Below are 27836 nucleotides of genomic sequence, written 5' to 3'. Positions count from 1 at the left end.
CTTCTACAGACAAAGCGCCGCAAGGCGTTAATACAGGAATCAGTGTCAAGCGTGTGTGCCACCTCAATATGAACAGCTCTGATGGTCAAACAAGTGAAAAGCACACCATATCTCTTGACAAGGCTCCGTCCTCGCTTTACCTCGAAAGGCCCGAAATAGTCCACCCCTACGTTTGTAAATGGGGGCTTGTCTGGTAACAAGCGGTCTTCAGGCAGGTCTGCCATTTTCTGCTCCCCAGCTCTAGCGTGTAACCGTCTGCAAACAATGCATTCAGAGAGTATTTTTCTTATTACGGAATTAGCTCCTGGAATCCAGTATCTTTGTCTTAGCTTCGCAAGCACATGATTCCTCCCACTGTGTCCAATACTCTGGTGTATATGCTGAAGAATGAGGGTAGCAACCCGGAGGTCCTTAGAAAGGATAGCAGGATGCTTGGCCTCCTCTGGCATAGCAGATTTGTTTAGTCTCCCTCCCACCCTCAGTACTCCATCTTGCAGTGTAGGGTCCAGCTTGTAGATATGACTACCTTTCTTGATTGGAGTATTTCGCTGTAGAGCTTCGATTTCTTCTGGGTATCTTTGTCTTTGACTGAAGCGAACTATCTCCTTCTCAGCCTGGGCCAAATCCTCCACGGTCAATGAATTCTTGCCCAATGTGGTCTTGTGATGATGCGTATACTGCTGTAGAAGCATTCTCTGCTTATCAGGGTTACTTTCAGACTGACTGATAGTGGCTCGGTACTCTTTTCTCTTACCGCTCAGGTGTAGCAGCAACTCTTTCAACCTTAGAAACCATGCAACTGCTTTCCTCAACTGGCGCCATCCTGAGAAATGGTTAACAAGCTTGTTCACTGTGTCAAAGTTCTCTTTCGTAGTTATGAGATTTACTGTGACTGATCTCTTGACTTCGACGTCGTCTTCAGCAATCTGACTTGGCATATCTGGTCTTTCTGGCCATGATCTCTCTGTTTCCAGCAGATAACTTGGGCCTTGTATCCAAGTTTCACTCCTCATGAAGTTTTCAGCCTTCAATCCTCGTGAGGCTTGATCTGCTGGGTTTAATGAGGTGTTTACGTACCTCCATTGAGATGGTTGTGTAGCTTCTCTAATGGATGAGATTCTGTTTGCTACGAAGGTCTTGAAGCGTATCTTCTCATTCTCTATATACTTCAGCACCGTCGTGCTATCCGTCCAGAAGACAGATTCTTCTAATGGGAGCTGTAACTCTTTCCGCATCACCTGGTCAACTTTAACTGCAACAACCGCTGCCGTCAATTCCAGTCTCGGGATGGTGACCTGCTTCAGCGGAGCCACCCTGGATTTCCCCATGAGGAAGGCACAATGTTTCTGGCCCTGTTGATTTGTCAGCAAGAGGTAAGTAGCCGTGCCATAGCCGTCCTCACTGGCGTCCGAGAAATGATGTAGTTGAGCCGTCTTTGTAACTCCAAAACTCGCAGGCTTGATGCATCTACTGACATTGAAGCTAGAAAGTTGTTGCAAATCTGTCAACCATCTGTGCCATCTCTGAGCTTGACCTTCTGGGGTATCTTCATCCCATCCTCTCTTGTCTCTACACAGCTCTTGTAGCATCAGCTTCACCGGCAGAATGAGTGGTGCCAGGAATCCAAGAGGGTCGTAGATGGAACTGACCACGGAGAGAATCCCTCGTCTTGTGGATGGTCTTTCGTTCACCATTATCCTGAAGTTGAACGTGTCTGACTCGATGCACCATTGTACACCAAGAGCTCTCTCGATAGGAAGGACATCGTGGCTCAGGTCCAGATCTTTGACTTCAGTGGCTCTTTCCTTTTCTGGGATAGAAGCTAGAACTGCTCTGCTGTTGCTTATCCACTTAGTCAGATGGAATCCTCCATTCGAACACAGAGTTCTAAGGTCTCTTGACAGTGCGATGGCATCGTCTTCTGTTGACACGGACTTCAGACAGTCGTCGACATAAAAGTTTCTGAAGATTGTCTCCACGGCCTCTGATGGTGCTTTGCCTTTGCCATCTTCTGCAGTTTTTCTGAGAGCGTAGCTTGCACAGCTGGGAGATGATGTGGCTCCGAACAAGTGTACGGCCATTCTACATTCCACCATCGCTTGACTAACGTCGCCATCTGGCCACCAAAGGAAGCGCAGAAGATCAGCATCTTCGTCAGGGATTCTAACTTGGTAGAACATTGATTCTATGTCTGCCATCATGGCAACGAGCTCTTGTCTAAACCTAGTCAAGACGCCAATGAGGGTATTAGTAAGATCAGGACCTTGAAGCAGCTGGTCAGTCAGTGAAGTTCCTCTGAATGAGGCGGCGCAGTCAAACACTACACGGATCTTTTTCTTCTTTGGGTGATACACCCCGTGATGAGGAATGTACCAGACCCTTCCATCGTCTCTGTTCAACTGTTCCTCGGGCACCTCTACAGCATAGCCTTTCGCTATGATGTTTCTCATGAAGTCTTTGTAGTCTTCGTGAAAGTCGGGGTTCTTGTTCAGCTTTCTCTTTAGACTGATGGCGCGTTGCTCTGCTATGCAGCGATTGTTCGGCATCTTCGCGGTCTGTCTTCTCAGTGGCAAACCAATGTGATAGTGACCATCAATGAACTGTGTAGACCTTGTCATCAAATCCATGAACTGATGGTCTTCTTGTGACATCTCTGTCTTTTCCTCACAGCTGCGTTCTGAGAAGTCTGCGTTGAACTGCTGTATCAACAGCTCTTCAATGCTTGCAATAGAGATGCGATTAACTGTGACGTTTTGTCGTTCCTCCTTGTTCGACTTGTGGCCATCATCTCTCCTTACCGGTCCATTGACTACCCATCCAAGGGCTGTCCTGACGGCGTAGGGTCCGTCATCCTTGCTGTTTATCACCTGCCATGGCTCCATAGTTTTGTAGGCATTGGTTCCAATTAATAGGCCAATTTCTGCTTCAATGTATGGGAGACGCACCTTTTCTAGGTAAGGCCATCTATCCACATCCTTCTGCAGGGCTAGGTTCCCTATTCTAACAGGAATCTCCCTCTGTGTGAAAACGTTAGGCAGGTCTATGAAGTCCTTCTCTTCAAGTCCACACACTTCTAGGTCTGACAGGATATAACTTTGCATTGACTTCTCATGACCCATGGTGCGTAATAGGATTTCTGTTCTTCTGCCTCTAACGTTCAGCTGTCGCATGAGTGATTCTGTGCAGAACGTTGCTGAGCTACCTGGATCCATGAAGGTGTAAGTCTCCACAAGCTTCTCGCTCCTCTTAGACTTGATCTTTACTGGTACGATGGCAAGAATACAGTCACTGTCACCGGCCCCAATGAGTCCACAAGTCTCTGGTTCTAGCGACACCAGAGCACTTGAAACAACCTTCTCGTCGGTATTGTTTTCTTCACTCTTCTTAGAGACTTGTTCTTCTTTATGGATATGCAGCAGACTGGGATGTTTCCGAGTGCACTCTCTGCATGTTGTTCTTTGCTTACAGTTTCTACTCAGGTGCCCCTGAGAGAGACATCCAAAGCATAGGCCGTTGCACTTCAGGAATTCGATTCTGTCCTTATGTGGCTGTGCTTTGATGTCGCTGCAGAAATCCAATGTATGATTCTTCTGGCAGAATAAGCATGGCTTCTGAAAGGCATTAGCAGACGTCACTGTGCTGCTCTTTTTGGGAGATGAGTTCTGGGGCCTTTCTTCCTCGGCCTGGGTGACGATAGTTGCAAAGCTGCTTCCCCTGGAACCACCTTTCCTGAGAGTCTTTGATTCAATGGGCTTGGCTTTCACTCTTCCATCGGTGGTCGGGCTGACGTCTTGGATGTTTCCAAACAATGGGTCTCTAGCAATTTTAGCCTGTTTGTCTATGAAGTTCACTAAGTCTGCAAACCTGGCTCTACCTTTCCGTCTCTCCATTATCTCAAAGGCTGTTCTTCTCCATTGTTCTCTCATCCTGTAAGGAAGCTTAGAGATGATGATTCTCATAGTCGTAGGATTGTCCATCTCTTCCATGAATTCAACATCCTCCATGGTGTTGCGACATCCTATGAGGAAAAGAACATATGCGTTCAATGCCTCTCCGTCCTCCGATCTGATCTGTGGCCACTTGGTAGCCTTTTCGATATATGCAGTGGCTATCTTCAGCTCGCTACCATAGTGCTCCTGCAGCAACTTCCTGGCTTCTATGTATCCCCGGTCCGGTCTCATGTGTTCACAGCTTCTGACCAGGTCTTGTGGCTTACCACTGGTGTACTGTCCCAGGTAGTACAACTTATCACTGCTGCTCTCTGTTTTGGAGTCAATGGCTTGTTCAAAGGATCTGATGAAGGGCTTATACTTGAGTGGGTCGCCTTGGAACACTGGTATGTCTCTTTGAGGGAGTCGAAACAGATTCTGTTGTTTTACAAGCATCTCTGTAATTTCGTTCTGACGTTGCATCACTCGGTATAGGCTTCTCCCTGTGTCTTCAGGCCTCTGGTGGTCATCAGCAGGGTCTAGTCTAGACCGTCTGATGTCTGGGGTAGCATCACGTGCTCCTGTTAGTGGAGAGGCCACTCTTCCACGCTGTAATGCCAGGGGGTTGCCTTCGGGCTCTGTTGTAACTCTTGAAGGTGCCCTGGATCCAACTCTATGTGACGACGTTGACTGGCAGTGGCTCCCGCCGTCCCGTGAGCCTTCATAATCTTTGTACGCACTCAACCTGGCGTCTGAGACCTCGATAACTGTTTTTATCTCCAGCTGTTCTTTCTTTGCCTGCACCTGGGCCCGTTGGACCTGCAGTTGGGCCTCTTCCCGTTCAAGAGCTTGCTTCTCCGCTAAAGATGCTGCGCGCGCCATCAACGCCGCCCGTTCGGCCTCCGCTCTCATGCGTCGCGACGAGCTTGTGGTAGAAGCGACTGACCTGCGTCCAGAAACAGAGCTACCTTCTTTTCGATTTTTGCTCGGTCTGGCGGAAGTCTCTGAAATGCTATCGTCTGGTCCGACTTCATCGTCAACTTTATCTTTCTCTGCTGTATCAGCGTCTTGACGAATCTTTAACATCCACTGTTCCATGGCCTTGATATAGTCCTCAATGCTGGTTGATTTAAGATCAAACCAGTTGTGCTGATCAGCGTTTCCCTCTTCTTCAGGCAGAAGTGCTAATACATCTTCATTGAGTACATTAAATTCTTCATGCAGCTTGGAGAAATCGTAATACATCATGTCTTCAGCTTTCTTAATATTAGCATTATCTTCCATGAGACGATCGATTATCTTCATTTTTCCAGTTATCTGAGCTAATTTAGCCTTCCTTGCACCTATGCTTCTATGTAACTTCTCTTCCATTGCCTTTGGTGTGAGCTTTATTTCCCTCTTTTGGCCAGCAATCTTTCTGGCTGATGGAAGCTCCTGGCTCCGTAAGGCCTCGGCCATTTTACCCGCAGCTCTTATTTAGCTTCTCAATAGAATGAACAAAGCAAGTAGCAGTCACTGTACCTTCGCTTTCTTATATTGTCGTCTGGCTCCGTGACCATTCGGGTATACGTTCGCCAACGATTCCGTCCCTTCCTTCTTAGGGAGCTAGTTTTTGACTAATGTAGTGGCGCTTCTTAGTTTCCAAACAGGCAGCCACTGAGCTGTGGGGTTTTTAACAACGAGTAGACGCGTGTCGAAATAAAACGTTCCCAAACGTAGCTTTGTCTTTTAAACTGTTTACTATAACACTTAACAAACGGAATTACAAAGCAAACACGTATAAACGAACACGGTCAAAAAACTGTACTGCTCCAAACCTCACAGCTTCTGCCTCCTTCAACCACGTGCAGTTTAAACTGTAAAATAGCTGCACCCATGTGTGGCTTAGGGACTGTTCCATTGTGGCAAGAATGAAGGGGGTGTCTCGGACTATACTACTGGAGCAAGAACATAGGGGGTTTCTTAATACAATAAGTCGGTCAGGTAAATTAACTGTATTATGCCATTTAACCACTATTTTAAAGTATTTTCTTAAGCTTTTATGGCTCTTACACTGAATATTGGGCGCGGCGAGTAAGGGGTGGCTGATACGATGCCATCTGTTTTACGTTACCGTCCAGGACGAATTCGTACCCTATCCTTTCTACCTGTCATCCCAAGGCAGGAGCAGAGGAAACCGGTTTTATTGACAAGTCCCTTGGCTCGGACACAAAGGGACACATTGACAGTCAGGTTTTGAGTAGAGGACTGTCAGACACGACTCTTGGCCTGGAGCTGGAAGCTATAAAATGCTGGAGGGCAGTTTTTGTAGTTAGAAATAATCTGAAAGAAAGGTAATGTAAAAAAGAAGTAAGGCGGCCCACAAAAGGGACAGTGTGTGTGTGGTTTATTTTTTAACACGTTTTCAAGAAGAGAATTGAAATTGAGCTAAGCAAGTGGAATTTGCTTTGACTGTTGCTCTGTGATATCCGGCCTTGCCTCGACCAAATGTTTAAGTCTTCCTACAGGAAGATTGGAGAAATGCATTTGCTGGCACGATATGCAGTTTGTATCAAAAGGGGGGTTCCTGTTGTTACATTTTGGCGTTATGCCATTGTATAATTAGTTATTGGGCAGGACGGGCACACACTTCAACATAAGATGCTCAGTGTTATGGGAGTGACTGGCAAAGCTGTACCTGAGAAATTATCTAAGGCAGTCCTGAAACTTGTAACAAATTACTTTTACTTTAGTTATTCTAATTCACTTAAGTTTCTTTTCTCTAATTATCGCTTTGGTGTTCCCAACATTGTATTAGTTACCATTCAGTTCACTAATATATTTAAAATGGGTCACCCAACTAGTACAGCAGCCCCTGCCAACACGTAGCTGAGTTTACCTTTTTATTTCCTGCTATAGAAGTGAAACTCTGTTAATACATTGGGGGGAATTTTCAACTCCCCACGAGGGGCGGAAGAGGGTTGGAGCGGGTGGGTTAAATCAGCAAATATACAAACCCGACCGAAACTCGCCATGATCGCGCCTACTTTCATTTTAACGGCAGCGGGTATGGGAGGGTCTGAGGAACCCGCTCTGGAGAAGCGGGTCTGTAATTATAATATGTTAATGAGGTTCCATTCCTGAGATTTTGGCAGTCATTTGAATTTAACGCTGGCCAGCCGGGTTTCCCTGGGCTTGGTACACCCGACAGCTAAAGGAGGCGGAGGCAGCCGGATCCAACCGGTAAGCGCTTCGTATAGCACTGCTTTAGGGCTACGAGGAGCAGGAGTGCTTCCCCTGGCCCTTCAAGCAGATCTTCTGCCGCGATTGTCCAATCCCCGGTCTCCCCTCCTTCTCGATTGCTGATCCGACTCTTATCACCATCCCCCCCACCCTACCAACTTGTGCCTTCTACCACTTGCTTTCCCGCCCAGATACTAGCCAGTGTGTCAATCTGGCTGGCTGTTTGGCAGGAGACGGAATTAATAAATGATAGAGGTCCTGCTGTTAAATTTATTCGTACCTCTGCGTTCCCAGCATTTACAGATTAACCTCTCCACAAACACGCCCCCACCTCTCTGTAAATAATGGGGCCATTGTATCTTTGGGAAGACTTTTGAGTGTCAGCTTTGTTCAGTGGTAGTCCTCGCACCACTGAATCAGAGAAGCTCAAGATCCATTCCAGGACTTGATCAAATAATCTAGGCTGACAATTCAGTACAGTGCTGAAGCAGTGCTGCATTGTCAGTGGTGCCATCTTCCAGATGGAACTTTAAACCAATGCACTGTATGTCTGTTTAGGTGGATGTAAAACATGCTTTTCAAAGAAAATTAGGGAGTTCTCGGCCAACATCACAAACAATCAGATTAGTTGCTCTTATTTGTTTTTGTGGGACTTTGCTCTGCGCAATATGGTTGTTGTGTTTGTCTGCATAATATCAGAGTCATTTATTGGTTGTGAAGTGCTTTGGAATGCTCTGAGGATGTGATAACATGCAATATAAATGCAAGTCCTTTCTTTTCTTTTCCTTTGATCAGCAGGTTCCCGCTACTACACTGCCACATTAGGATATTTTATTTAACTTCTTCACGGCTCATTGTGATGGAAATGAATTGAAATGATTCTACTTACCCATAGAAAACAAAGTAAAATCAAAATGTAACATTAGTTTGCATATTCAATGTGCAGGATTGTAGAATGAAATAACATTAATATTTAGTTTAAAAGTTCTAAATGGATGTCATACTGTCATGGCCTGATGATCTACTCCATACTTTATCTGTTAAATTGCCACACAATTTTGTATTAACCTTGTTTCTAAATCTGTTTAAATCCTTTAATCCAATACTCTTAACCTCAGTTGTTCACAGTAAGTTTCCTTTTGCAAATTGATTTTTTTTTGCTTGGTTAAACAGGCTCTATCAGAAATAACAATCCTCTTGGGAATTGGATATGTTATCCTGACGCTGACTTCTGTTGGATTGATGATGGAGAACAGGCAAGAGTTATTCTTTTGCATTACCAAAATATTTGGTTCCTCTTTCTTTTTGTCCTTCTCCCTTGCTTCCCTTAATTCATCATTTTCTTTCTGTTTATCACTTCATTCCTCATTTCCAATATATTGGAGTTGATTTTTGTCTCTGTTGCACTTCAAAAGCAGCTGTGGAGGGGCTGTGGTGTTACACCAAATTAAATTTGGTGGAAATCGGCTCTGCTGGATTTTCACCTATTTTCACCCCTGCACAAGTTCCCAGTTGGATCTGGAGTTGGCGGCACAGCCCTAATCTGAAGTAAGTGGGATCTTCAGTAAAGTAATGCATTGAAGTGTCAGCCTAGATTATGTGCACAAATCTCTAGAGTGTGGCTTGAACCCAGGATCTTCTGACTCAGAGGCAAGAGTGCTAACACTGAGCCAAGGCTAACAACTGAAGAGAAAGAACCATGGAGGGATGCCATACAGGCAGGATGTCCAAGAGTTGCGCCATGCCCTCTAACTGATACCTATGTAATTCATCTACTGACAGGTGTGAAATCACCTCACATTTGCACACTGCCAGTGAAGGCTCCTCTTCCTAAGGGAAACTGCAACAGCAGACCCCCTATGCTGTCATTAACATATGTGAATTCCTGACTAGCCATTATCATGCCTGGTTTAGAAGCACTCTAATTACAGCATGTCATGCATTATGTGATATTGAATGAAAGAAGGCATACCAGGATAATCAAGAGCCAGTATTGCCTGATAGACTGTACCTGTCAGGATGCCACCAACCATTTCTGCAAGCCCTGGTACACCGACCTGGCCAAGATTCTGTGAACCTGTCTTCTCAGAATCTTGCTCAGCAAAAAAGGCAGATGCAGAACTGTGCCATCTTCTGCGAGGCCTGTAAGGACAGCTGCAACTGCAATGAAGCCTAGGGCTCTCAGGTGCAGGGACAGTAATGGTCAGCTGTAACATGAAACTTGGCTGTATCTTCTGATGGAGTGCTGACCCATGGAGATGGCACCATGGAATGACATAGAGTGTTCTCCTTGACTTCAGCTGCCATAAAATGCAGTACTGTGCTGATTTGTCTGGTCTGCAGACTTATCCCTGCTCATGGGTCCTCTTTCTCCTTTTTGTCTGCCAGTTCTTAATTCCCTACCCTTTGATCCTGGACAAAAATAGCTAATGGGTTGAGATGTTTTTTGAGACATTCCATAGGCTTTCTGAATTTTTATTGCTTTAGTGCGACGTACTCCTTTAATTGATTCCATCCCTTTCAAATTTGACTGACACAATTTTCTTCTCCTGTAACTAATACCCTTCATAAACTGTCTGAGTTTACACCTGGTGATGTGAATAATTATGAAAATGACCTCAGACCATAGCAGTAAGTGCAATTACCACTTGACCTTTCAGTTGGCATTTGTATTAGTTCTTAACCATTTAGAAATGACTTAGACCTGTAGTTGAAAGTTGGCCTCACTACATTAGTCTTCCATTGTTTTTCTCAGTCTCGCATGCTTTGCATCTTTTTTCTGTTTCCAATATTAGATCATTTTTACACCTTTATCTTTCTCCATTATGAGTAAAGCTGCATGTTTCTGCTCATTTCTGCAGTTTAGTTTTGTTAATGTTCACCAATCATTAATTGTGTTGCTTCCAATGTCAACAGATCGGGAGCAGCTATTCTGGAGGTCATCCGATGCTGTGTTTTCTTTTTTGTTCCTGAACTGGGTTTCTTGACTGGTCCTTTAAAACTAGCAACTGAAGTAAGTGATTTTTTTCATTTAACTGAGTACAGTAATAGAAAAAAACCTGTTAAAATGTATCTGTGGCAGAATTTGTAAAATGGCTTGTAATAGAGATTATAAAGTTGCATTACTGTCCTTGCATGCTGATGTTATTTCACACAGGTTCCCACTGGTTAGAGTACGGGTTGAGCACCCAAAATCCAGAGTTCCGGAATCCGGAACGATTGGTGACAGGGTCGTCTGGAATCCGTAAAATGTTCCAGAATCCGGACACCCTGTTTCCGCCGCCAGCCGGGCCCAGGCATTTCCGTTCTAGGAATGTGTTTCTGATGTCCGAAGTCCAGAAACGCCTGAGCCCAGGTTGCGATATTTTCGGATTTCAGACATCAGAAACACATTCCGAAGTCCGGAAAAACCCGAAAACCGGCTCGGCCTCGGTCCCGAGGTTGCCGGATTCGGGACGTTCAACCTGTATTATAGTTTTGGATACCCCATTATAGAAAGAGTAAAGCAATGGCAAAGGTGCAGCATAGATTCTCTAGGAGATTACAAAAGATAAAGGGTTGGATTTTTCTCAGTAGTGGGCTTACCACTGAAATTGCACCATAACAGCAGTTCCGCCTGTCAGCTGAGAACTAGCCCAATTTCCTCAGTGTACCCTCAATACATATTCATGGTGGACTCTTGACACTATTAATACCATTGATTGGCAGACTGCCTCTGGGGAGGGGGAAGAAAATCCAGTGCTGCTACAGCTGAATGGGTCAAAGTGGACAATTTTTGCCTCTAAACAATGTGGCTCACTGCAATACTGGAGAATGGTGCTTCTTCAGGCACTGAGCCCACAAAGACTCTTTGGTAGACATCAATGGGGGCGCAAGATGGTCTTAAACAGTGGAAAGGTTGTCAGATTTGTTGTAAATGAGATGTTTCTGCTGCAAATTGACAATGTGGGGAATTATCACATGAAAAACGGTTGGGTTGGAGGCAGGGTGGGGGAGCGGGGAGTGAAAGTTGTAAAAATCTAAAACCCAAGCTCACTTACTAGGAGCCTGCCCCTGCCCGGGCTTGAAACCACCCCGCCCCGCCCTCGCACCCAGCACCTACCTGTTGCTGCGGCATCCTGGTGAGCCAGCATTCCCTGGCCATTTCGTCACACACGTGCTGTGGAGTTAAAGCTACCGCGGTCTATGCCCTTGTTAAGAGAATGTACAGAAGAATTTCATACGAATGCATTAATGTATTTGATACGAATAACGTATGGCACAGTTGCAATTCTGTAGAGACTAAAATGGCAGGTGATCCCAGGGTTTTAATTTATTAAGTGGGAAGTTTTACTTTGGCCACCAACAGTTAAATGAAACAACATGGCTTTAGGATCTAGCGCATGAATGGTTTTGTACCCTTCAAAGGGTTTTGTTTCCAACAGTGATTTCCGTTCTGGGTTAATTTCAGTAGTACTTTATATATAAATTCAGTTTTAAATGGATTAGCTGTCACACCAGTTAGCTTGTTCCATTTGCACTTCAAAACTTCAGGCCATGAGAATAAAATTTAAAAGTTTTACAAAAAACATAAGATTGAGGATCTCCCCTGTGCCGTTCCCACCAGTTCCCCATGGCAGTGGATTTGTGAAATAAGCTTCTGGTTAATGCCATGTTAACATCTTTTTTTTTTTAAATGCACAGGATGAATATCTGATTTGGAATAGGATTAAGGGTCTTAAGTACAAATAGATATAGTGAAATGCTTTGTGGAATATTGAGGCTTTTTGGTATCTAATACCTGGGGTTTGAGGTTTGTTGGGATATATTCTGAAGACCCCAAGTTTTACTCCGATCCAGATTTGAACAAGTTTGTCATGCCAAGGAAGGCAATCAGTCAGGGAACAGTGCATGATGGCACAGCTACAGTGCATCGAATGACCTCCTTCTGTGCTGTATCATTCAATGATTCGATGATATGGACATTCCGGAGTTTCTATTGGAAGGAGAAATGTGGCACAGGTGGACTTGTAGAATAAATGGATCAGGTAGGGTTCAAAATAGTGATTGTATGTAATATGTGGACGAAACAGACAGTAAAATTTCATGTGTAGCATTCCCCATGAAGAGCTTCATGTGTGGGAAGTTCATAAGGGGATTTCAACTGCTCAGATATTTGTGGTCCATGGTTTTTCATCACAGACTCGCCCTTTTAAAGAAGGTGATTGTAGGCCTCCTTCTTGAACTGCTGCAGTCCTTGTGCTGATGGTGCCCCCACAATAGTGTTAGGTGGGTATTGCAACATATTCCTAGCGATGATGAAGGAACGGTAATATATATCCAAGTCTTGATGCTGTGTGACATGGAGAGGAACGTAGAGGTGATTGGCCAGAATTTTCCCATTGCCAAGCGTGTGGGTTTGGGGGCGGATCAGCAGTTAAAAGTGCAGAAATTGACAGCGCGTCAGGAACTTGCCATCATCCTGCCTACTTCCGCATTTAACTCAGGCGCGTTGCGAGGTGCACCACGGTCACGCTTGGGAGAGTCGGGCGACCTCATTGAGGTACTTAACTGCTCATTGAAAGACCCTTAACTGCCTTTTTAACCTCAGGTTTGAACTTTAACTGGTTGCGCACGGGATTCACGCACGTCGTGAAACTCGCCTGTGAAGGAGCCAGAAGCTCGGTGGCAATTGTGTGAGTTCATTAATTGACAGCTGGAAAAACACATAACTACTCACACATTACACCTGCTTCCTTGTCTAACGGAAAGGCTCTTGCTGACACCATTTTGTGCAGAGATTTAGCTGTCAGGAGTTTACAAGTCGTTTCTGCAACCTCGGAAACCATTCTCACCACATTGCTAGACACTAGCAGTACATTGCAGGCTTGTGCCTCTGATCTCCACTTTACCTGCCAGCTATTAGATCAGCATGGGTGCCGCTTCTGCTGTCTCACCTTAGACCTCAGAATCGGACCAAGATGAGCCCCAGCACCAACAACACCAGCCACACCAGCGGCAGCAACCACGACAGCAGCAGCCTTCTGCTCAATGACCTGATGCTCACAGGAGAGAGGGGGTCAGCACAAGGGTGCACCACGCTGGAGGTGCTACCCCCAACACGTTATACAGGCAGAGGATGAGCTTCCTGGACATGACTGAACAGCAGTGCTTCAGGAGACTCAAGCTATCGCGCCAGGTCGTGGCAGACATTTGTAGCTTGCTGGAACAAGACCTGGTGGACATGCCTTACCAGTGGCTGTCATAATCACCACCGCCCTCAACTTCTTCACCTCAGGCTCCTTCCAGGGATCTGCATCAGACATTTGCAGGATCTCGCAGTCTGCCGCCCACTTATGCATCACCCAGGTGACCGATGCCATGTTTGACAAGTCAGCCAATTATGTAAACTTTGCCACTGATAAAGCCAGTGTTACTGAGCGAGCGCTCGGCTCTGGCTGGCTTCCCACAGATGCAGGGAAGTTGTGCAAAGCCACTTCCCAGGTAGCAGGCAGAAATGGACAGTACTGGAGAGTTGTGCAAAGAAATACATTTATGTGTGTCTGAAATATAACTGAAACATAACTAACATTTTGTCAGATACCCATGTGCATATCCTTGTGCATCTAGGATTGTGTCTTTTTTTGTTTCCGTGTGCTTCTACGAGGTGCAACCCCTGTGGCTTCAGCAAAGGTAGAGGCAGGTTGCTCACTTCCCTGCTGCGACTGCTTAGACACTTTTGGTGGATGTCCTCTGGGTTTTGAAGCCTGTGAGCACCCCGCCAAAGACTGCTCCTCCTGCAGCTGTGCAGCGGCAGGCTCAGCCATCAGGATCCAAGGCAACATGTGGGGCTCTGACTGAGGGGGAGGCAACAGGGGAGAAGTGGGGGCATGTTGAGTAGTTCCGTCTCACCATCATCCCTCTCATTGGTCACCTGCACTTCCCTGCTAGCAAGGAGCTGGAGAGCACCTTGCTGCACATCAGTGGGGTGATGAATGCCCAAGTCTAGGCTAATATCCCTCCTCGAGATGAGGTCAATGAGTGTCTACAATCTCTTTCTCGCTTTTTTCCAAACTTAATTTTTGTGGTTTATAGTTTCGAGGGTCTCTGTTGTATAGCAGGGAGTGCTAGTAAACAAGGGCCCTTCAGTATATCATTTAATTGTAGTGTAATTATTGGTATTGATTTGATTTAATTTAATTTGAATTAATTAATGGGTAAGTCACAGCAGCACAACTCAGCCCTGTGGCATGCTCCTCCTGCACTATGTGGGAAATCAGGGACACTCCCTGTGTCCCTGACGACCATGTGTGTGAGAAGTGTATCCAGCTGCAGCCACTGGCAGACCGCATTGCCACGCAGGAGCTGCGAATGGATACATATTGGAGCATTCGTGACGCTGAGGACATCGTGGATAGCACGTTTAGGGAATTGGTCTCACCGCAGGTAAAGGCTGCACAGGCAGGAAGGGAATGGGTGACCGCCAGGCAGAGTAGTAGGCACAGGCAGGTAGTGCAGGGGTCCCCTGTGGCCATCCCCCTCTCAAACAGATATACCGCTTTGGATATTGTTGGGGGAGATGGCTTATCGGGGGAAGGCAGCAGTAGCCAACTTCCTGGCACCATTGGTGGTTCTGCTGCACAGGACGGGAGGAAAAAGAGCGGGAGAGCTATAGTAATAGGGGATTCTATTGTAAGGGGAATAGATAGGCGTTTCTGCGGCCGCAAACGAGACTCCAGGATGGTATGTTGTCTCCCTGGTGCAAGGGTCAAGAATGTCTCGGAGCGGCTGCAGGGTATTCTGGAGGGGGAAGGTGAACAGCCAGCTGTCATGGTGCATATAGGTATCAACGATATAGGTAAAAAATGGGATGAGGTCCTAAAAACTGAATATAGGGAGTTAGGAGGTAAATTTAAAAATAGGACCTCAAAGGTAGTAATCTCAGGATTGATACCAGTGCCACGTGCTAGTCAGAGTAGAAATAGAAGGATATTTCAGATGAATACATGGCTAGGGGAATGGTGTAAAGGGGAGGGATTCAAATTCCTGGGACATTGGAACCGGTTCTGGGGGAGGTGGGACCAGTACAAACTGGACGGTTTGCACCTGGGCAGGACCGGGACCGATATCCTAGGGGGAGTGTTTGCTAGTGCTGTTGGGGAGGGTTTAAACTAAAATGGCAGGGGGTTGGGAAGCTGTGCAGGGAGACAGAGGAAAGGGAAGCAGGGATAGAAGCAAAAGACAGGAAGGAGAAAAGCAAAAGTAGAAGGCAGAGAAATCAAGTGTGTAAATCAAACAGGGCCACAGTAAATAATAATTCTAAAAGGACTAAGAGTGTTAAAACAACAAGCCTGAAGGTTTTGTGTCTTAATGCGAGAAGCATTCGTAATAAGGTGGATGAATTAGCTGCGCAAATAGATGTAAACGGATATGATATAATTGGGATTACGGAGACATGGCTCCAGGGTGACCAAGGCTTGGAATTCAACATCCAGGGGTATTCAGGAAGGACAAGCAAAAAGGAAAAGGAGGTGGGGTAGCATTCCTGGTAAAAGAGGAGATTAATACAATAGTAAGGAAGGATATTAGCTCTGATGATATGGAATCTGTATGGGTAGAGCTGAGAAATACCAAGGGGCAGAAAACGTTAGTGGGAGTTGTATACAGACCCCCAAACATTAATGCTGAGGTTGGGGATGGCATTAAACAGGAAATTAGCGATGCGTGCAATAAGGGCACAGCAGTTATCATGGGTGACATTAATCTACATATAGATTGGGCTAACCAAATTAGTAACAATACTGTGGAGGAGGAATTCCAAGAGTGTATACGGGATGGTTTCCTGGATCAATATGTCGAGGAACCAACTAGAGATCAGGCCATCTTAGACTGGGTTTTATGTAATGAGAAAGGATTGATTAGCAATCTTGTGCGAGGCCCCTTGGGGAGGAGTGATCATAGTATGATAGAATTCTTCATTAAGACGGTGAGTGAAGTAGTTCACTCAGAGACTAGGGTCCTGAATTTAAATAAAGGAAACTACGATGGTATGAGGCGTGAGTTGGCTAGGATGGATTGGGGATTGGGGAATGTTACTTAAAGGGTTGATGATGGATAGGCAATGGCAAACATTTAAAGATCGCATGGATGAACCACAGAATTTGTTCATCACTGTCTGGCATAAAAATAAAACAAAAAAGCTGGTGCAACCATGGCTAACAAGGGAAATTAGTGATAGCATAAGATCCAAGGAGAGGATATATAAATTGGCCAGAAAAAGCAGCAAACCTGAGGATTGGGAGCAATTTGGGATTCAGCAAAGGAGGACAAAGGGATTAATTAAGATAGAGGAAATAGAGTATGAGAGTAAGCTTTCAGGGAACATAAAAACTGACTGTAAAAGCTTCTATAGATATGTGAAGAGAAAAAGATTGGTGAAGTCAAGCGTAGGTCCCTTGCAGTCAGAATCAGGGGAATTTATAATAGGGAACAAAGAAATGACTGACCATTTAAATACATACTTTGGCTCTGTCTTCACAAAGGAGGACACAAATAACCTCCCACAGATGTCGGGGAACATAGGGTCTAATGAGAGGGAGGAACTGAATGAAATCAGTATTTGTAGGGAAATGGTGTTAGGGAAATTGATGGGATTGAAGGCTGATAAATCCCCAGGGCCTGAAAATCTACATCGTAGGGTACTTAAGGAAGTGGCCCGAGAAATAGTAGATGCATTGCTCGTCATCTTCCAAAATTCGATAGACTCTGGCACAGTTCCCATGGATTGGAGGGTAGCTAATGTAACACCACTATTTAAAAAAGGTGGTAGAGAGAAAACAGGGAATTATAGGCCGGTAAGCCTGACATCGGTAGTGGGGAAAATGCTGGAGTCCATTATAAAAGATGTAATAGCAGAGCACTTGGAAAACAGTGACAGGATCGGACAAAGTCAACATGGATTTACAAAAGGTAAATCGTGCTTGACTAATCTACTGGAATTTTTTGAGGATGTAACTGGTAGAATAGATAAGGGAGAACCAGTGGATGTGGTGTATTTGGACTTTCAGAAGGCTTTCGATAAGGTCCCGCATAAGAGATTAGCGTGTAAAGTTAAAGCACATGGGATTGGGGGTAAAGTACTGACTTGGATAGAGAACTGGTTGGCAGACAGGAAGCAAAGAGTTGGAATAAACGGGTCTTTTTCTGAGTGGCAGGCAGTGACTAGTGGGGTACCGCAGGGATCGATGCTAGGACCCCAGCTATTCACAATATATATTAATGATCTAGACGAGGGAACTAGATGTAATATCTCCAAGTTTGCAGATGACACAAAGCTGGGTGGGTGTGTGTGCTGTGAGGAGGATGCCGAGAAACTCCTGTATGATATGGACAGGTTGGGTGATTGGGCAGATGCATGGCAGATGCAGTATAATGTGGATAAATATGAGGTTATCCACTTTGGTGGCAAAAACAGGAAAGCAGATTATTATCTGTGCGGCAATAGATTGGGAGAAGGGGAAGTGCAACGAGACCTGGGTGTCCTTGTGCACCAGTCGCAGAAGTTAAGCATGCAGGTGCAGCAGGCGGTTAAGAAGGCAAGTGGTATGTTGGCCTTCATAGCGAGAGGATTCGAGTACAGGAGCAGGGATGTCTTGCTGCAGTTGTACAGGGCCTTGGTGAGACCACACCTTGAGTATTGTGTGCAGTTTTGGCCGCCTTATCTGAGGAAGGATGTTCTTGCCATGGAGAGAGTGCAGCGAAGATTCACCAGACTGATACCTGGGATGGCAGGAATGACGTATGAGGAGAGATTGGGTCGATTGGGCTTATATTCGCTGGAGTTTAGAAGAATGAGAAGGGATCTCATTGAAACTTTTAAAATTCTTACAGGACTAGACAGCCTAGATGCAGGAAGGATGTTCCCGATGGTCGGGGAGTCCAGAACCAGGGGTCACAGTCTAAAGATAAGGGGTAAGCCATTTAGGACATAGATGAGGAGGAATTTCTTCACCCAGAGAGTGGTGAACCTGTGGAATTCTCTACCACAAAAGGCAGTTGAGGCCAATTTATTAAATATATTCAAGAAGGAGTTAGATCTATTTCTTAAGGCTAAAGTGATCAAGGGATATGGGGAGAAAGCAGGGACAGGGTACTGAATTTTAATGATCAGCCATGATCTCATTGAATGGCGGAGCAGACTCGAGAGGCCAAATGGCCTACTCCTGCTTCTATCTTCTATGTTTCTCACAGAAAGCATATTCTCGTTGGACTGGCGCATTTGCTGCTCCATGCAGGTGGCCATCCTTTCCATGGAACAGCACATCGTCGCCATGGCCTACGAGATGGTGGTGCTCATTTTGGAGATGGACTCCTCCATTCTCTGCACAGTCGCTCACATCGCGGCTGCAAAAGCTGCTAGGGTCTTGCGCAATTGTTGCTGCTCCTCCAAGATCATCCTCTTTCTCAGTGGCCCCCGAGGTTTGCTTATCTGCATTGGTGCTGGGTGTGCATGGGTCTGCTGACAGTGCACCCTCAGAGACTGGAGCTTCCTCTGAGGAGTCATCTTCCTCCTCCGGCTGGACAGTGGCAGGGGGACGGGGGGCGGGGGTGGCACTTGACGGACCTGTGGGAGAGTAAAGAGATGAATTAGAAGTCTTGTGATAAGAATGGGTAACGTTACCATTATGCACATGATGACATTTCACTGGCTGCCGACATCAGTCAACCATATGGATGTCGCTGTATGAGATTTAATCCTGTCACCAGGTTGTTGGGATGTCCCCTCTTCGTCGCCCACCGCCAGCAGCTCCAGAACTGCAGAGCTTTCTAGAGCCTCCTCCTCTGCTGGAGTCAAATTTGTGAATATTGGAGGGCCACCTCCAGTTCTCTGCCTCTTCCTGTTGTTGTGGGCTCTCTTCTCCTGCAAGGAAGGAAAGATGAGAACTTTGAGTGAGAGTGATAGAATGGTTGTAAGCAGTGGATGTGCTACATCTGTAGAGGGTGACTATGAGGGAGTGGTGTGACATTGCCAGATGGCGGCCTCCTGTGGTGTTATTTGCTATGATTGCATGAGGATGAGGGTGAGTGTCAGTGGCGGTTAGTCAGATGGGGATGTGAATAGGTGCATAGACAGAGAGGGATGGGTACACCTGCAAGGTAGGTTGGTGTGAGAAGTGATGTGCAAGAATAATGTAAAAGTCATGAAAGTTTAAGAAAGAAAATACTTTAAAATATTGGTTAAATAGTATAATACAGTTAATTTACCTGACTGACTTATTGTATTGAGAAACCCCCTCTTTTCTTGTTACAATAGTATAGGCTGAGTGACCCCCTTTATTCTTGCTACAATGGTACAGTCCTTAAGCTTGCCACATGATATCCAGCCATTTTACAGCTCAAGCACCATGAGGTTGGAGAAGGCAGAAGCTTTGGGGCTGGAGCAATACAGTTTTTGACCGTGTTCGTTTAAACGTGTTTTGCTTTGTAATTCTGTTTGTAAGGTGTTACAGTAAACAGTTTAAAGATAAAGTTATGGTTTGGAACGTTTTATTTCGACACGCGTCTACTCGTTGCTAAAGCCTCAAAGTTCAGTGGCTGCATGTTTGGAAATTACAAAGTGCCACTACAAATAGGCTTGGGAAGATAGAGTGATGGGATTTGGGTGACACCCACATCAGGATGTAGGTGAATGTGGCATTGCCCTCTCCTTTTCTGACCTCATGAGATCATTAAATCTTTTGCAGCACTGGATTCACGTCCTCCTCACCACATCCCTGCTGCTGACCTCCTCTGCGATCTCTAGCCAGGCCCTCTTAGTGTTTCTGGCAGGTCTTTTTCGGCCATCTGCAGGGAAGAGGACCTCCCTGCGTGCTCCGACTCCCAGGGAGACATCTAGGAATCTTGGCACTGTAAAGTCCGCACCTCAATAATACACGGACTTCGGGAGAACAGTTTAACAGGTACTTTACTGAACAAGAGGCAGCTTGAAACTGAAACTACAGAAGCCTGCTAGGGCCTTTTATACAGGGGTGGTCACTGCCGGTACTGCAGTCTAAGACCAGTTATTCCCTTAAAGGTACATACACAACAATTCCTCCCCTTTTAGATAAACAGTACATAACATTCAGTTAACAATTAAATAATAACTAATTACAATTACAATTTTCGCAGTAATATATACATCCACTGAAATAGTCATTTATAAGTTCAGTCTTTGAGGAGGCTTCCTGATCCGGACTGGATAGCGCCTTTCTCGAGTATCCTGTTCTGGCGGTTGAGTCAATTCTGGCTCATTGTCATTGGTTGGTTTGTCAGCTTCCAATACCCCTGCTTCTGAGGTAGACGCAATCTGTACTTCGGGCTCATTACCAGGTGCATATGCTTGTGGTACAGGTTTGGCTTGTTCCTGTGAGACTAGAATCTGGTCAGCATGGCGTCTCACGATGCTCTCTCCAACGTCCACGGTGTACATTAGTGGTCCCTGCTGTGTGCATATCGTGCCTGGCTGCCATTTTTCTGTTCAGTAGTCGCGGGCCAAGACTGGTTGCCCTATCTTGAAGCTCCTGGTTGGCTTCTCATTTATGTGCTGGAATTGCTTATCCTCAACATCTCGTCTTATGTTTGGTTTGAGCAAATCCAAGCGACATCTTAGTCTCCGGTTGAAAAACAGTATGGCTGGAGTTTGGTTGGTTACTGCATGTGTCGCATTCCGCAAACAGGAAGTTATCCACCTTGTGTTGCAGTGGTATGTCGTCATTATACATTGCCTTTATGGCCTTTTTAAAGGTCTGAACAAACCTCTCAGCCAATCCATTTGTGGCTGGATGATATGGGGCAGATGTGTAATGTTTCACCCCATTATTCTTCAGGAACCTCCGGAAATCCTCAGACACAAACTGTGGGCCATTGTTGGAACAGATCTGTTCTGGTTACCCATTCCTGGCGAAGATGGTCCTTAGGACTGCAATAGTTTTCTCCGTGGTGGTGGAGGACATTTTAATGACCTCTGGCCATTTCGAATGGGCGTCCACAGCGATTAGAAACATTGAGTCCATAAATGGACCAGCAAAATCAATGTGTACCCGTTGCCATGGACATGAGGGCCACTCCCATGGATGTAGCGGGGCCTGTGGTGGAGCGTTTTGGACCTTCTGGCATCCTGTGCATCTTTTGGTCATATCCTCGATTTCTTTATCGATTCCCGGCCACCACACAAACGCCCTGGCTAGGCTCTTCATTTTTACCCCTCCCAGATGACCCTCGTGAAGCTCATTGAGTACTCTATCTCTCAACTTGGGTGGAATTACCACTCGGGACCCACACATCAAGGTTCCCCGGCACACTGACAGCTGTTCCCTCCTTGGCGAGAATGCTGGCAACAGTGAGTCGCCATATGCTGGCCATCCCTTCACCATCAAATTATAGACCCAAGAGAGCGTCGGGTCATTTCGGGTTTCCTTCTCAATACTTGCGTTTGTAACAGGCAAACATTCGACTATGGTCGCATGGAATATCTCCACAGGGTCCACTGCAGATGCTTCTTCCGCCGTAGGCAACGGTAGGCGTGACAGCCCATCAGCGTTTCCATGTTGTTTCGTACCTTTGTACTCTATGTCATACTGATGTGCCCCTAGAAAAAGTGACCATCTTTGCAGCCGTTGCGCCGTCATCACCGGAACGCCCTTCTTTGGGTTAAATATCGAGACCAGGGGTTGATGATCAGTCAGTAGGGTGAATTTCTGCCCGTGCAGATAGTGATTGAACTTCTTCACCCCCCACACCAGGCTGAGGGCCTCCCTGTCAATCTGGGCGTAGTTACGTTCGGCTGAGGTTAGCGAGCGTGATGCAAAGGCTATTGGCCTCTCTGAACCATCACGGAATTTGTGTGACAGCACCGCTCCAATGCCGTAAGGTGACGCATCACATGCCAACCGAATCGGTAGTGTTGTGTTGTAGTGGGCCAATACTTTTTTTGAAGTGATTTGGCATTTACATTCCTGAAAGGCACGCTTACACTCATCACTCCATTTCCATGTTACACCAGTTTGAAGGAGGGTGTTCAGTGGGTGCAGAATTGTAGATAAATTCGGCAAGAACTTATGGTAGTAGTTCACCAACCCAAGGAACGACCTCAGTTGCGACACATTTTCAGGTGCTGGAGCCTTGACTACAGCCTCAATCTTGTCCGGCGACTTATGCAACCCTTCCTCATCAATCATGTGGCCACAATACGAGATTTGTCTCCTGAAGAACTCACATTTGGGACGGTTGGCTCGTAGCCCATATTCCTGCAATCTCGTGAGCACCTGTTCCAGGTTGGCAAGGTGTTCATTGTCATTTTTGCCCGCAACCAGGATGTCGTCCAAATAACACTGGGTCCCCGGGATCCCTTGCAGGACTTGTTCCATTGCCCTCTGCCACATAGCCGGGGCCGATGCTACCCCAAATACGATGCTACCCCAAATACCAGTCGATTGTACTGGTAAAGGCCTTTGTGAGTGTTTATCGTGAGGTATTTCCTAGATGCTTCTTCCACCTCCATTTGTAGATACGCTTGAGCCAGGTCAATCTTTGTAAAACGTTTCCCTCCAGATAGTGAGGCGAAAATATCTTCTATCCGCGGAAGCGGATACTGTACTGTGTGCAGGACTGGGTTCACAGTCATCTTGAAGTCCCCACAGATGCGAACCTTCCTTGGCTCCCCAGGCGTGCTGCTCAATGCTTTCTTCATTACAGGAACGATGGGTGTGGCCCACTCTCTCCAGTCCACCTTAGACAGCACCCCCGAACGCTTCAGACTCTCCAGTTCAGCTTCCACAGCTGGGCGTATGGCGATGGCACCGGTCTGGTCTTGAAACATTTTGGGGTTGCGTTATCCTCAATCTTTATGGTTGCCTTTACTCCTTTTAGAGTCCCAAGTCCTTGTTGGAACACCTCTTCCGCATCAGATAGAATTTGTGACAGACGTCTAGGTGCAACGTCATCATCTTTTTTGTCAGTCACAGTTAGTGCCAGAATGGAATGCCAATCCAATTGTAGTCTTCGGATCCATTCACGTCCCAATAATGGTGGTCCTTCATCTCGTAGTATATACATGTATAGTTTCTGTGTTTCCTTTCCGTTATATTCAACTGGCACCCTTATTTTTCCTCTGGGATAGACCTTTTGCCCCATGTATGTCTTCACGGTGGCATAGTGGTTAGCACTGTTGCCTCACAGCGCCAGGGACCCGGGTTCAAATCCGGCCTCGGGTGACTGTCTGTGTGGAGTTTGCACATTCTCCCCGTGTTTGCGTGGGTTTCCTCCGGGTGCTCCGGTTTCCTCCCACAGTCCAAAGATGTGCAGGTTAGGTTGATTGGCTATGATAAATTGACCCTTAGTGTTAGGGGGATTAAATACGTGGGGTTACGGGGATCGGGTGGGATATGTGTCGGTGCAGGCTCGATGGGCCGAAATGGCCTCTATCTGCACTGTGGGGTTTCTGTGATTCTGTGAATACAATGGACGTGTCCTTTAAGAGTATGTGTGAGAATAGCCGCTCATAGTCTCGTTGATTCATGACAGTTAGGGCTGATCCTGTGTCCAATTCCATCTTCACTGGGGACCCTGCTATCATGAGCGTGACCCAAATGGTTCGGTGATCTTCTTTTGCGATCACATTGTGTAATTTTAAACAACTTAGTCGCCTGCTCCCGGAGTACTTATCACTCTCCTGTTCTTCGGAACTACTATCTGTCAGTTTCTTTACTTTCCTGTACTGTTCCTTAGTAGTTCTTGTCGTGTTGGTCTTCTTTCCCGAGCTGCAGACTCTTGCTATATGTCCCATTTTCCCGCATTGCCTGCATATTTTGTCTTTAAACCAGCAGTCCTTCTGCTCATGGATTGTTCTGCCGCAGCGATAGCACTTTTCGGCTCCATATGCCATTTCGTTAGCGCTGTATTGTGGTTTCTGTTGTATTTCCGCAGCTCCCCGTGCTGCTGCTTCGTAGGATACTGCCACGCTGAAAGCCTGTTCTAGCGTCAGGTCCTTTTTTGAAAGTAGTCGTTTCTGGGTTCCTTCACTCTGGAGCCCGCAGACAAACTTATCCCGTAAGGTGTCTGCCAGTCCTGCTCCGAACTGGCAGTGCTTTGATAACTTGCGTAGTTCCGTAAGATAGTCAGCATTGCTCTCATCTTTGTGCTGGTTTCTTTTATGGAACTTGAATCTTTCTGCTATCAGCAGTGGTGTAGGGCTTAGGTGTTCCTGTAAGATATGAACAATCTCCTCAAAACTTTTCTCCATTGGTTTAGCTGGGGTAATTAAATTCCGCAATAGGCCGTACGTACTCGCACCCATCAGATTTAATAATACCGACGCCCTCTTTCCATCAGCCACCTCATTTGCCTTGCAGTACACTTCGATTCTTTCTACATACGTGGTCCAGTCTTCCACCTCGTTGTCGAAAGCAGTGATACTGCCACTTTTCGGCATCTTGGGCGATTTAAAATGGTGCCTCCCGCGCTTTTGCTTCTTCCCCAATGGAATAAAATGGCGCCTCCCGCGCTTTTGCTTCTTCCCCAACGGGATAAAATGGCGCCTCCCGCGCTTTTGCTTCTTCCCCTTACTGCCACGCTGCTCCTAGCGTTCTACGGGGTAATGGTGACGACCCGCAGCTTCGGCGCGTCTCGCTTTCCTTCCCTCCTGTTTGGTTTCTCTCCGCTGTCCTGTTCTCGAGCACCGACCGCGCCCTGTGCGCTCCACCCTCTCTCTCGTTTTCTTTTCCCGGCGACGCTGCGCGGCCCGTTTCGTAGAGCCGCTTGATCGAGCTTGAGCCCGCCGCAGTCCGGAAGGGTCAGCGCGCTACCTGCTACCAGCACGATTCGCTGGAACCACAGTCTCTCCCGCAATTCTCCAAACACCGATGGATTCTTTGGGCGGTTGCCTTCGGTCGATGCCCGTTGCTCAGACTACGACCTTCCAGGACCTTCCTTTCAGGCGAGATCCCCGTGAGATGATGCCACCCTGCAGGTGAGTTCGAACTTACTCGTCGCCACTGTAAAGCCCGCGTTTCAATAATACACGGACTTCGGGAGAACAGTTTAACAGGTACTTTACTGAACAAGAGGCAGCTTGAAACTGAAACTACAGAAGCCTGCTAGGGCCTTTTATACAGGGGTGGTCACTGCCGGTACTGCAGTCTAAGACCAGTTATTCCCTTAAAGGTACATACACAACAGGCACAGCCTTCTCTCTGTGTATCTCCATGACCCACAGAAATCTCAATTATGCAGCAATTTGTAGCTCATCAAAACACCTTGATCTCTCCTACCGCAACCTTCAAATGAGATGTGTGCAAGGCTGCTTTAAATATCCACGCTGAAAACGAGTCATCGGTGACACAATCAGACCCTCTCCATTTAATTGGGCCAGGAACTCCGCATGAATCTTTCAATTGATGCAATTGTGTTAAACGTGCAGTACTGAACGCGCTGTTGAAAAGCTTGGGATGGCGACCCGCTACACGGCCTGCAGTAGACCCGCCCCGACGCTCGTGAAGATTCCAGCCGTGGTGTTCCCATGACATTGCTGCTTTTATTCTTTTCCATCGTAAAGCTTGCAGGGTGGGAAGTGCTGTCAGTGTAAGCTTGGTGAGTTGCTGCAGTGCGTCCTGTAATGCCATACATAGTCCAGCCACATTGTGCTGTTGATGGAAGGGGTAGCTACTGACTTCAGTGGCAGGAGTACCAATAAAAACCAACTGCTCTGTCTTCGTTGGTGTAGAATGTCGAGTGATATAAATATTCCATCGCACTCCTGACTTGAGCTTCGTAGATAGGGAAGAAGCTTTGAGAGGTCAGGAGGTGAACCACTGGTCAGAGTACCCAGCCAGAGTAGCCATGGTCCGGTTCAGCTTCTAGTCAATAATGACCTCCAAGATGTTGATGGTGGGGAACTCATTGGTGCCATTGAAGATAAATGGGAAATGGCTGGGCCTTTTCTTTTTCAAGATGGTGATTGCCTGGCCCTTGTCAGCCCAAGCTTGGATGTTATCCAGGTCTTGCAGTAGCTTGGTATGAACTGTTTCATTATTGAAGAAGCTGTGAATGGAGCTGAGCACTGTGGAATTGTTAGCAAACAACCCGTTCTGACCCATTAAGAGATATATTTAAAAAATGATGGATGGTGAAGTTAGTAATAAGGCTTTAATTTAACTCAAGAGTTTCATAGCATATCCATAAACGATTTAAACATTTATGTTTTATGGTTAATGAGGTAATGAATCCCCCAGAGTAAATTATGGTCTTATTACAATACCCAACCATCCATAACTCTCCATCACCAGGTTGCTCTGTGCACTTACATTTTAAAATATTCTTTTGGATCATTTCTTTTACATTGTTAAACAGAATTCAAGTAGCTAAAACTTATAGCAGCAGAACTGTAATGAATTACCCAAGATTAAAAAAATTTTTTTTTTTACAACTTTGGAGATAGGCCTGATGCTGCCTGACCTGAGTATTTCCAGAATTTTCAGTTTTTATTACAGATTTCCAGCATCTGCAGTATTTTGCTTTTGAACTTTGAACAGTCTTGCCAGTGAGGGACAAAACTGGCAGGGTACATGAATAAAGGAATAGCTTTAATGAAACCCTATCACCTCATTGGTTAAAGTGAGAGAAATACAGAACCAACTGTACAGCAAATTTTAGCTTCATTGCCACCCCTGTAATTTGTATGTTAGACCATGGAAATCTAAATAAAAGTGAACACTCTGAAGCTCCGGTTAGCTTGAGGAATTCAGAAGACCGCAAGGTTGCAGAGAGCTATTGCTGCATCATATAAATATTAGGGAAAAAGCAAAACAGATGGAAGTATAGGTGCGATTGAGCTGTTCGTCTTCTAAATTTAGGAAGAAGTAGCTCAGAACATTTGCCAAACTACCAAAACCAAATTGTATGTCGGATATGAAGAATTTGAGCCACTAACTCATTATTTGGACTAGAAGCCGAACGAGATTGCAAATTACACAACTTAGTGATTTTCCTATTACATCATGTATTAGCTAAGGCTTTGGCCCAACAGACAGCAGAGCTACTTATAGGGAGTCTTTTAGTTATTTTTATTAAACAGAAAGTCTGTCACTTAACCAATAATGACTGACAAAATGGGAAATTTACTATGCCAAGAACATTTTTGGCTTAAGGCCAAAAAGCTGGTAAGCATGATTGAGAAACTTGATTTTTGCATGAATTGTGTTCATTATTGTCACTAAACCATTGTGCCTCAGCATGTTTTTAAATAAAGGAAACACACAAACCAGATCAGGGGGTGGGGGGACTAAAAATGACAATTACACCATTAAAGAACAATGAAAATTCATGATGAGCATTGTGAATGTTGGTTTTACAATGATCTGTCAGGTACTTACAGCTTCCTAATGTTTCAGCAGTGATTTAATATTCACTTCAGATTTGTAGAAAATAGATATTTGATTGTAACCTTCCAGGATGACATGTCATACATTTTAATCAATGGTGATTAATTTAGACATCATCCTCATCAACTACTATGGAAAATGAGAACTAGGCCTGTTATTAGGGACAATGAACTTCATTTTCAAAGAATGTGAACACATTTATGACTCATACTTGGGATCCTCACAAAGCTCATTAGCATTAATAAAATGTCCCAAGGTGCTTCACAGGAGTTTTATCAAAAAAAACCAC

At 45.7% G+C, this 27836-nt stretch overlaps 1 protein-coding gene across 2 annotated transcripts in view; it reads left to right on the top strand.

Moving 5' to 3' along the window:
• agmo (alkylglycerol monooxygenase) overlaps positions 1-27836 on the top strand; it is a 530082-nt gene that overhangs the window by 367374 nt on the left and 134872 nt on the right. The window contains exons 11-13 of one of the 2 annotated variants that reach the window (XR_015078446.1): positions 8325-8407; positions 10068-10164; positions 11991-12178. Coding sequence is in view for 1 of the 2 variants with exons in the window: in XM_085988392.1 (XP_085844518.1) it covers positions 8325-8407; positions 10068-10164 (180 nt within the window). In the remaining variant the exon portion in view is untranslated. The remainder of the gene's footprint in view (positions 1-8324; positions 8408-10067; positions 10165-11990; positions 12179-27836) is intronic. The other variant, XM_085988392.1, reaches the window with a different exon arrangement.

The sequence above is a fragment of the Somniosus microcephalus genome, chromosome 5 (assembly GCF_052327205.1).
Source record: "Somniosus microcephalus isolate GS21.2 chromosome 5, FLI_Smic_1.0, whole genome shotgun sequence".
In the NCBI taxonomy this organism is placed as follows: domain Eukaryota; kingdom Metazoa; phylum Chordata; class Chondrichthyes; order Squaliformes; family Somniosidae; genus Somniosus; species Somniosus microcephalus.
This window is presented reverse-complemented; position numbering and strand designations above follow the sequence as displayed.